The sequence below is a fragment of the Nymphaea colorata genome, unplaced genomic scaffold, assembly GCF_008831285.2.
Source record: "Nymphaea colorata isolate Beijing-Zhang1983 unplaced genomic scaffold, ASM883128v2 scaffold0428, whole genome shotgun sequence".
Lineage (NCBI taxonomy): Eukaryota > Viridiplantae > Streptophyta > Magnoliopsida > Nymphaeales > Nymphaeaceae > Nymphaea > Nymphaea colorata.
Window position 1 is genome coordinate 6,705 of NW_022204934.1, and position 11,948 is coordinate 18,652.

The 11,948-nt window shown below is 34.8% G+C and overlaps 1 protein-coding gene across 1 annotated transcript; it reads right to left on the bottom strand.

The window, feature by feature from the left end:
- Window positions 1-746: 746 nt before the first annotated feature.
- Window positions 747-6,199, bottom strand: LOC116244980 (uncharacterized). Its single transcript, XM_031616750.1, has 4 exons — window positions 5,921-6,199; window positions 5,711-5,809; window positions 890-1,123; window positions 747-791 (listed from the first exon to the last, which is right to left on the bottom strand). The coding sequence occupies exons 1-4, from the start codon at window positions 6,197-6,199 to the stop codon at window positions 747-749; spliced, it is 657 nt and encodes a 218-aa protein (XP_031472610.1).
- Between the last annotated feature and the right edge of the window lie 5,749 nt (window positions 6,200-11,948).

Sequence of the window (11,948 nt, forward strand, 5' to 3'; positions counted from 1 at the left end):
GGAATCAACAGCACCCTGCATCTACCGGGAAAGTTGGGGAAGCACCCTTAAGACAAGGAATACCATGGCGCTTGAAGTGCTAGAATATTTGAGGCATTAATTCGAGCAGGAACGTATAGAAAAAGAAAAAGGAAGTTTTTCGAATTTGAGATCTACCCTAACCTAACTCTAAGCGAAAATTCACCAAGCCAAAAGACACTTCAGCAGCTCAAAGGCCATACTCAATCATGAAGATATGGATGATGCCCTTGCTCCTCATGACTGCTAAAATGAGAAAACTTTAACATATTCGGGAGAATTGAATACCACTCGGAGCTCAGGAAAAATATAAGTTTGCATCAATGAAAAGAACAGTAACAGCTAGTCACTAAAAATTAAAAAATATTACCTAAACAATTTACCCTTGGCATTGGATGGTAGGGACCCCAGAGCACTCGACCATATGCATTTTTCGTTGAGAGTGCTAAAAAATTACTACAAAATGCTCACACCCACTTTTGCCGAGATCTAAGAGAAAAAAGTTTACCTTCCTAAATCAAAGGCTCACATCGACAAAAAGACTCTGATTCTTGACATTGACTAGACTCTCATTCATTGTGAGTAAGATCCAAGCAAGCCTTATGACATTGCAGTGCCAATATAAATAGAAAACGGTTCTACAGCTAATGCATACATTACCATCAGGCCTTACGCTATCAGCTTCCTCAAGAGAATGTCAAAACACTTCGAAATCATTGCTTTTACAGCTAGTCACTAATCCTATGCGGATGCAGTTTTGGATGAAATTGATCCTGAAAGATAATACATCAAACATAGACTTTACCGTAAAAACTGTATATAAATCTATGATAAAATCTTCGTCAAAGATTTGAGAGTGATAAACCGAGACCTTAGCAGTATGGTCTTGGTTGATAATGCTCCTTACTCCTATATCTTCCAGCTCTAAAATGGAATTCCCATCTTGCCATACTACACAGGGGAAGATGTATAGCTGGTTCAGCTTGAAAAGTATCTTGAAGAGATGCTGAAATGCCAGGATGTTCGAGAATTCAACAAGAAACACTTCCAGCTTCATAGGTATTGCCACTTTGATGACAGTTAGGAGCTTATCAAAGAGCTTTATCTGTGAAATTTTACAAGAAGTGATCATTATATACTTTATTTTTGCTATTTTTCTCATCGTGATATATTCACTTATTTGGCCTGTTATTATCATTTGGCATTATACTGTTATTAGAAGATTGCACTTAACCGAAAGTATATTAAAATCTTCCAAATGCAATCCTTCAATTGCATCATTTAGCGGCGAATCCATTGCTCTCCTGTACGCTTCAACCGTCCTAATGATATGCTCAACTCCTCAAGGCCCAAATGTGACTCTCGCCATATTTAGATCCAGTGACTACAACCTGTCTTCCTTACGAGCAGGAAAAAATCAAAGTTTATACTGAAAGTGATATGAAATTTCCACTCTCACGCAAAGATGTGAACCATAAGACCATGAAATAACTCGATAACTCTCAATCTTTCTACAGGCTAAGGTAATAATAAAAAAATTCCATTGAAAGACGAGATAAAATCAAGAATAGACCAAAATGAAGGAAAATGATATCAACCAAAGACTGAAGGACTTTTAGAAAGATTTGCAGATAGATTCTTGTGTTGATTCGGAAGATTATTTGCGAGTTTGGTATTAAAATTTGGCACTGAAGCAGAAGCTGAGATTGATTTGATTTACAATTATGATTTTTATAAGATAAAGAGTTGAAGTCATTTATTATTTACCATTGTCAAAAATGAAAGAGTCTCATACTAAGCATCCCTCGATAACCATACAAGAAATATAGAAGGAAATCTATAGCTTTTTAACAACAAAGAGCAAGCCATTCATCACTCTTCCTTTCTATCTGAAGCCTGAATCACCCTTGAAAGCGATGGTAAGTATCAGATATATTTTTGCCATCATTCCTCAAGTTCAAATAGAAACAAAACCGAAAGAACAAATAATAACTCTTTTCAAGGGACTATTAAGCAACCCATAAGCAACAATAAAGTAGATCAAATAGTTTTTCGCAAATAATGCGAATTATCCAGAATAAATACTGCAGTTTGCCGCTTAAATGAGAAATTAGACTACAATGGTCAACATCCTCTCTAAAATCATATCTTTGCCAACTATTTTGAGCAACCTAATCAACGATCCAAAGGTAAATTTGCTCAATTTTTCACAAAAAGAGATATAAACCCATAAGAAAAGCTTATACGCTAATATCTTGTAAGCAATAAGGGAATTATCAGAAGAATAACAACTCATCATTATCAACAAGCTATTAGTCTTGAAATAGGAAGCTGTTGTCTCATAACATTTCTTAAAAAACAACCCAGATTTTTTAATAAATGGCTTCGATCACTTCTCAAAGCAAAGCAATCTCCTCAAATGCATCTACATTAGCTTTTTGAATGAAGAAATGGAGAATATAAAGGCAAGATAAGACAAGTTTTAGCCTAGCTTGCCAACAAATCCACCAAAATTACAACATCTATCATGTCACTTCTGAGTATGAATGAAACCAACTATTATTCAGGGTAAAGATACAAACAATTTTATTACTTATTCCATGAAACTAGCTTAACGACTCAAATAACGAAAGAACTTTTGCTATGGTGGGCGGTTTCCAAAAGCTTTATTATTACTAAAATCCACTCAAAGGTTAGATGCAACATTCTTGCCATGATTATTGAAAATATGCAAAAATAGGAATTGTATGCAAATGACTACCTCGTCAGCATTACTTAAGGAATCAAAAAAAGATTGACTGATGGATAGTCAAGGGAATTCGCAATACTTATTTGGAAGGTAATGGGAAAAAAGTTATAATTGAAATTGACAGATGACATTTAAAAGGCAAATTATTTTTAAATCGTCTGTTAGAAGATAGAAACACCTATAAGCAATCAATAAACAAAGTTGAACAACAAGTAAAAGATAAATGAAAATAGAAACTCTACTTTACTTTCAGATTAATCAGAAATTAAGCCTTCGTCAATATAACAAACAAAATAATAAGACTAAGATAGCTTACCATAAGGCACTCATGCCGATTAATCAAATGATATAATAAAAATCTAGCCAAAGAACATCTACGATTGCATCTTAGGACTCAGAAACTAACACAGAAAATAAATTGCCTTGAAAAAACTTCCATCAATCATCAAAAAATATAAAGACGATTTAATCTTAATGTGGAATACATTACTGAGATAACTATTATCACCGATAAAATAGGAATACATTCCTCTACTTGCCTAGCTTTTCACAATGAGGCCTTAGTAATTCATTGACAGCGTTGTCATGTTTTTATGAACAGAGAAAACAATATAGGATAAAAGACGCACCTCATATAAATCCTTAAAATTGGAATAGAATAGTTGTCAACCATACAAGACGACAAAGCGGAAGAATAGGATCAAGATTTTTATTTCAAAAAAACCAAATCAAGATATTTCAAAGAGCCACAATAAGGCAAAACCAATGGAAAATAAGAATAGAAAAGATAGGAAAGACTAGAAGATGGGGACACACAAGAATTGCACACTAAAATGCATCAAAAGGGATCACATTGAATATCGTTAAGAAATAAAGATCAATAAATAACTTCTATCCTGTCGCCAATCCCCTCTATTATAAAATAATCGAAGTTTTCACCTTCAACATAGTTAATAATTTAAGATCTCATCAAGTCTACGTTCACTCCTTGCTAAAACTATTAGCAGTTTTCATATCTAATATAAGTAATTATTCCCATCTACTTAGAAAACCATTTCGACAAGTATATTGTCATCTCTGATGCCTCGTCACAATGCGTGAAAATCGTCCAGTAGCTTATCTAAAACAGCAAAAGGAAAAATGATCGATATGAAGAAACTGGTGGGATGACTCTCATGCTTACACTTCAAGTTTTGAACAAAATTTCCCTGATAATCGACCAAAATGTCACAGAAAGCATTATGAACAATCTTAAGCAAGCTATAGAAGGCGGCAGAAAACTTCCCAATTATGGAATGTCTTCAGTCTTGGATATGATTAATCCAACATCTACCAAAGAGTATATATGCACAACCAACTTAATGATCTTTATTGATTACTAAATGCTTACCTTAAACATATATCTTCAAAAAAAGGGTAGGAACGATTGGGATCATACTATCATTTTATCAATTGAAGTTGTTTTTTTTGGAGAATTTGGTATGAAGTATTTCACAATACAAAGATCAGAATTTATGGATCAAAGTTTTATTACCTTTCAATAATGAATAACCTTAAAAACAATCATTCACGCAATCGAATCACAGATATCTCTTCAAAGATGCGTCGTCTAAAGTCTTTATATATCTTCAAAAAGCATGAACCATTTTGATGACGTGTCATCGATTCTATATAGTAAACTGCAAGATTAAAAGAATTAATTTTTACAAGTCATATAATGGAAAGCTTTCTTGAAATCATTCCCCTATAGACATCAGAGCAGAAGAAAGAATCACTGCTACAAAAACGCTTAAAAGCCAAATAAAAAACCTCAGCCAATCCGGTTGTTAAGATCCAAAGCAAACTCGATGTTCGCAAAGAAAGGAATCGATGCGCAGCTCAAAAGTCGCGAGATAAGAAGAGATAATATCTGTAAAATTTGTAACAATAAAACATGAGACTAAAAGACATCATCAGTCGATGCTAGGTTTGCTCGGCAGAAAGCGCACTCCATGTTGACACATATAACGACTTGATGTAAAAATAAGAAGAGTAAATCATCCCAATCACCCAATCCCCACCAACCTTTATCAACTAGTCTGACAGATATATCAGGTAAGACCATTTCAACGAGGACAGTTCATCTCATTTTAGTAAGTATATCTGGCTTGGATGCCTTGTTGTTCTGTTTTGCATGGCAAACCTACCTCTAAAGGACGGAAATAATCCCGAGAGACAGCTTTACTAAACTGATTTGACCAGTTTCCAAACTCCTATCGCCAAAAACTATCTTGACATCAAAGCGAAGATCGTAAATACCACTGAGAGTCCTTTGATGAATAAAAATATCAATTTTGCACTGATGAGCAAAGAGAACATAAACTATTGTCGAAAATGTTTGGAATGCTTGAAGAATATAACGAATCAAACTCATGGAGAATTGAGTCTTTTAGGCAATCTAAGCAACGAATCAAATATGACAAACAATACAGCATAGAACAGAATTCTCTTCTGCAAAAGCAAGGCCAAATTTTTCCATAAGATCTACGAGGCTTTAATGAATCCAAACGAAAAAACCCAAAAAAACAGTAGAGAAATAACCAAGATGCTGGTAAAAGGAAAGGCCTTAAACGAGCTGATGCAGGAGGATTGCTTCGTCGGTGAGGAGCTAAACTAGGATCAAGAGTATATTGTAAGTTTCACCTTGGCTATTCTCGAAATAGCGCCTGTGAAGCTCAACAGGATGAATCGTCTTTCGAGTCACAGTGAATGATTAACAAAACCCCATCTTTCTATATTCACATAAATTTTATCATAAGAATCAATGGATGAATTTCAGTAGGAGTTATATATTAATCAACCACTTTAACAACACTTTTTGTTTTTCTTTTCTGGATTCTTGCGTATTTATAACTGAAACTTCTCAGGCTTCTATTTTGGTATCTTGAGGAGGTCATGCTATACCTGCGCAAACATATCAGAAACGCCCTGGTTTGTTTTTGCACTGGTTTCAAAGTATCTGGCTCCTGCATATTTGTCCATAACTTTTTCCTTAGTGACTACCTTTTTGAGATCGTTTTTGCATCCAACGAAAAAGAGCTTGCACTATGGTGCTTCATTTTGAAGTTTTTGATAGTAATACTCCAGCTATTCGAATGATTTCATGCTATCGACACTATAGGCTAAGATGGCGGCATCACTTCCTTTGAAGTAGAGATTCAGGACTGACCGATATTTCTCTTGGCCTACTGTGTCATAGTAATTGTATCTTGCCTTGTTTTTGTACACAAAAGTGCAATCGATGATCATTGTCTGAGAGCCATCGTCTCTGTAATTCCCGTATTTGTAGCGAGTGAGGAGCTTGGTCTTGCCGGCAGAGGTCATGCCGAGCATGATGATCTTGTAGGAGGGGATAAGGGAAGACTCATCGTCAACTAAGCTTGATATTTTCATGGCTTTAATTATTATAGACACTTACTAAAATCATTGAGATTTAACGAGGGAATAATATTTATAAGCGAACGAAATTCAGTCAACATGATTGGCACTTGTAGGGATGAATGGATGATCATTGATTGTATTTTAGGTATAAGGGATATAGAAGAAAATGTTCTTTAGCTTTCTGATGCTTCGCATTAAGTAATTTAATAAATTTAACACATATACCAAACATAAAGATTAAAGGTTTTAGAATCTTAAGGAAAAGGAAGAATATTTACCCATTGCAAGCATATCAGAAAGTTACAGAATTTCAATTAAATTTTATTAGATTTAGTTTAAGCTTTATTCAAATAACATAAGCAATATACTCATCAATGGTGATGGCCCTTCTTGTTGCGCATCAGCATATAGCAAATAGTTATCAGGATTGCCAGCAAGGTCAAAAAGGCTATCTTCAGGTGAGAAGGAACAGTCTCCTCATACGCTTTCCACTTCCCGTGAAGCTAAACAGGCCTCTACTCCGAATGACCGTGTCCGTGCTCGTCGTGGCCATGCTCAGAGTGACCGTGATCGTCGTGCTTGCTTTTGTGGTTGTCAGTTTTTGAATGCGCCTAGGAATGCTTGCTTCCACCCATCAATATATCGGTATGAAATGATAATAAACCACTCTAGAATTCTCAAGAGTTGATACAGTTGGTTTGGATAAAATATAAAGAAACAAAGATCTAGTGGCTCTGGCTATAACCAAAGTGGATCATATTAAATATTACTTGCTTTATTACGGTCCAAGCCATTACCATGGCTTTATTTCTGATTATTTTTTCATATTTCGAAGGAATGATGCATTAGTTGTCGGTGTTGCTCTGCCTTTATTTGGGATATTAGGCATCGGCATTCTGGAAGAATTTGCTCTTCTGCTACTTTGAGGGGTGAGGCTAATAGTTGCAACTCTATAGGATTTGGTTCTACATATAATTAAAGGTACATGCTGTTGACTCTTGTCAATTTTCCTGATCTTTTGAGTTGCATAAGTTAATCCATTTGGCGGTTTCTCATATAGATATACTGGTCCTTGGTATATGGGTTAAGCTTTAGCTTGTCATTCACTTTTTGTGACTATCTTTCATCTATTTTGCACAAAAGCCCATTTTCCTCTCCATTTTTGTGGAACTATTAAAAGATATGTTCCGGATCTTCATTTTTTCCCTAGACTTAATGAGAGTATGAGTGATTATACCTCTTGAAATGATTTTTCCTTTCAGTGTGATAGTCTTTCCTGTGGTTTGAGGGATTTGTCTTGGTATGATGTTTTAGAAATTCGTTATCGAACTCTGCAAAATGGTCAAAATGATCTTCATTTTGCTTGATTTTCAATCTCTCTACAAAAGATTCCTGATTATGCAACAGGTCCTATTTTTGAATACTCTTCAAATGCGTTTCGTGACCATCCTCCTTCATCTTTTTATTCTATCTATTTTTTCTTTGCGTGAGATTTCTAATCAAAGGAACAGTTAATTTATTATGCATGGAGGTGTCCTGTGTGAAGATCTCTGTGTCGAGATTGATGGTCTTTATTTTGAAGCTGTGGGGTTTTTGCATGAGGTATGAATAAAATTAAATTTGATTCAAAGTTAATATAATTTTGTTCCACAAAGGAAGAATAATGACGCTGGTCTTTCGCTCACCAAAATTGGTATAAGTTATCAGTAACGAAAACCCTGGCCCTGGAGCGTATAAAATAAAGGAAGCTGAACATAAAAGCCACCTTCCCTCGGCCTCATTCATGTCCAAGGTGGAAAGGGCAAGTTTTTATCATGAGGAAAACGATCTTGGACCTTTTACATACTTCACGGATAAGTCTAGTATGGAAAGCAAAAATTAAGGGTATCTTGCAGTTTTCAGATCGAAAATTTAGAGGTTTGGCAAGGATAAGGAAAATGTTAGGTAGATTTCAAAATAGAAGGAATTTGCTAAGGAATTTAACTAGCTGATGAAAAAATAAAAAAAGGAGCATTCTCCCAAGGGAAAGTTGATAGACCTCAAGCTAAAAAAAGAAAAATAGGAAAAATTGAATGATTCTCAATGTTTGCCTTCCATTCCCAGTCATGAGCATTCCTACGGATATCGGATCGATTATAATACCAACAAACTGGTCAATAACTATAACCCCAAGGTTATATTCACTCAGAATATAAAATCAAACGAAAAGGAAGATTTCTATTTCCAACGCTCTCATAACCATTTAGAAAAGGCAAAAAAATGCATGATAAATATGAGTGGAAAAAGAAGTCAAAATTAGCTGGTTCATCAATTAAGCAACCCAATTTGTATGCCTAAATGCTGACAAATATAACACATTGAAGAAGAGATCAAAAAAGCCAACAATCGCAATCACTTCTATTCCAGCTTGACAAGATTCAATGAAAATTCGCCCTCCAAAAAAGAGATACTGAAGATGAATAAAATGAAGAGAGATTTCGAGAAGTACATCGGCACTGATAAGATAAGCTTGGATTAGCTTTAAGGATTAAAACATCAAGTAAAATAACATGATAAATCTCCAAAAAGAATGAAAGGAATGCCCCTTAGTGCTTCCTCACAAAATAATCAAGATTTTAGTCAAACATCTCATGCACATCCATATCCAAAAGCCTCCAGTACAAAATAAGACCCTATAAAGCTCAATGGAAACAAGAATATCCCGAAGCAAAACTAAAGAAAAATCTATTTCAGATCAACAAGAAAAGTTATTGATAAACTGAAATGATTATCATATTCGATTTCATATATTCCACTTTTTATCTTCATAGTTTTTACTTTCATTATTATCATTAAGTCGAATGATTTATTAACAAGTCACCACCAAGAACATCTGTAGAATAATCCCATAATCATTATGGAAATAACATCGTCATATGCCATCCTGAATGCATGCTTGGTCCGCACTGTAAAATAATCAATATATAGACTACGTATTTATACCAACATTCCTTTGCGTATCTGTCCTCTTGCTTGTTCTCTACAGCAACGTAAAATAGATGATATCCCCTCTTTGGAACATAATATCCTTACATCAATCATCATATTGATGGTATCTTACCTACTTGTCGGCTTCTCAAATCCTGGAATAGTAGTCAATAAGATAGACAATCAAATCATCAATTAAAATCAGCTTAATCAAATTATTTGCCAATATGCGGAGTATCAAGACCGAGTGGATCAAGACACTGTAAGGATTGCAATTGCTGCATTCTCGGGCATGATCATCATTGTCCTTGGATTGGAAAATGTGTTGGATAGTAAAATAAAGGAAGATTTTGTTTTTTCCTTTTCATGATGTTGGAACATTGATATTGTTCTTTATAGGGACTATAGCGGCATCATCTAACACTGAATCAAGCCAAAAAACTCCTTGATATGTATATACTTCATTCATGTTTCATATGATCAAGCCTAAAGGGCAAGAAGCATCTGACAGGTAGAGTAAGCGGGATGAAGGCTTGTAATGCGTATAAGCTGGCGTAATTTTCATTTTGCCACATCACTAATCTAAACTCCATCACTAAGAGCCTAAAGGGTCTTTCATACCCTATGACCGACTGATGATGATGGTCTATGCAGTCAAATTGATAAAAAGATCGCGAAAAGCTTCATAGATCTCCACTTCTGATGCCTTTTGAAATTTTAACGTGATTAAAGCTCATTTTTGAACACTCTTGCAGCAGTCACAGTCAAAATGCTTACCTAAATGAATTAAGACATGGGATTTGGTCTATAACCAAAGAAATAAGGTCGAGGAGTGTTGCAAATTTGCAAGTCTTCTATGTTCAGAAACTTTTATTCTTGTGTGATCATCAAGTTAGTCCCTGGCTCTTGTATCGTATCTCAATATCAACAGCATCGGATAATTTTTTAACCTTCTAAAGATAGGTCTCCAATCCATCAAAATAATTCTTCTTCTATTTCCTTACATCATTCTTCATAGTTCGCATTAAAGGGAAGCACCCATGACCACGTGATTCATGAAATAAAACGTTTTTGTCTATGATCCGCCGATCATCTATAGACTGATCTGATAGATTTGGATTGGAGCCTTTCTTCGAGCTTATCTTATATACATATGCAAAGTTTTGTGAAGAGATAAGAAGGAAAAGTGTCTTTAAGCTCTGGATCCTATAAAGAAATATAGGGAAAGATTGTCTTCTCTCTAAAGACGTTGTAAAGATATCTCTTGTACCATAGATCTTTATACGCAAGGTATTCTGCCAAGTAACAGTCGCCTTCTCGGACCGGAACGATATAAAATGCAAATTTTTGATACTATCCTGGCGGAAGTTGGATCAAAAAGTCACAGATTTTTGAGAACACTTGAAAATTACTCATCATTTCCCAGGAAAACATATTACAAGAAGTTGGTATAGAAGTATTAGTTGTAAGGCTCTTGTCGTATGATCTAAAATTGCTCGAAAATCGAGTATTCGTATTGCTAATTTGCTATATTTTATGCTTTTACTGTAATGATTTCAAAATTGGGAAATTGGAATATTTTTTGAATTTTTCTTCAATGATAAGGTTCTCTAACTCTGCTTCTTATTCCTTCCTTATCTTCTTATAGGGCGCCCAGCCAATTTTAAACAACTAATTTACATATTCCTTGATTAATTTTGAATGCTTTCGTAGGTCTACAGATTAGAAGCAATTTCAATGATCTTCATGATCTTGTAATACAGATTATATGTCGTATCGACATCCAATGGCTCAATCATACTCCATAACTTGTTCATGGTCTCTATCTTGCAACTTCCCAGCACATTGTAAATGACTAGTTTTCTCAAATTGTTCACAGAGCAATATTATGGATTGTTGAATGAAACTTTTCTGAAAGTTATGAGATACTTTGTAGACCCTAATATCTCTGATTTTTTAAGATCTATATTCACAAACCTCGTTTAATTTCCTTCCGAAATGCGCTTCCAGGACATTTCAACTATGCATGTATCAAGAAGAACATTTAATAAGCCATTTATGCAATGATTCCCGGCGAATTTCTCAAGATATTTACATAGTAAATCAGTTCCTTGAGGATTTCATCATAGACACAGCCATAATAAGTGATGGTATTGGATATGAAATAAAGCATAACTGCAAGCAATTCGTAACTCTTTGAGTGAATCGTAAACTGTGGATCAATCCTTTGAGATTGTCAATTATCTGCACCATAGTTTCTTCTTTGGTTGGTAATTTATGGAACGAATGTAGTCCAAAAAGCAACAATATGAGTATGCTCCTATTTTCGATTACTTAATTGCGTTGGGATAGAATATGTGAGAGTTTTTGTATGGTTATCTTTCCTTTTGAGCTAAATGATATCAAAATAATCCTTTGCTTCTTTAATGACTCCTCAAGTTGCTGACCAGGCTCTACTTCCCATGAAAACTTCTAAGGATTAACGCAATGCTTGATACAAATTCAAAGCAAATTGTGATTACTCGTAGTTCTTAATATACAGAGTTACGATCCATTTGGCATTTTCAAACAATTTGGGTTTATTCTATTCAAAGGTTTGAGTGTTTCCTCCAGCCACTTCTATGATTTCAATTTCGTATTTTTATAGAACTCCAAGACGAGCAAAGTGGAATACATGGCCTCGTGATCATCATCCAAAAATTGATCCTTGCTTGAACTGATCAACGCTTCGAACATTTTCATACAGAAATGATAGATATTCTCCGAATCTTCAAGCGTATCAAGGTAACGCCAA

Excerpts from the sequence above, each read along its gene's own strand:
- LOC116244980 (XM_031616750.1), bottom strand. The coding sequence starts at position 6,199 with ATGAAAATATCAAGCTTAGTTGACGATGAGTCTTCCCTTATCCCCTCC. Across the intron at positions 1,124-5,710 it reads TTTCTGATATGTTTGCGCAG|ATAAAGCTCTTTGATAAGCT; the intron begins GTATAGCATGAC and ends AAAATTTCACAG. Across the intron at positions 792-889 it reads ACCAAGACCATACTGCTAAG|GATCAATTTCATCCAAAACT; the intron begins GTCTCGGTTTAT and ends ATTATCTTTCAG.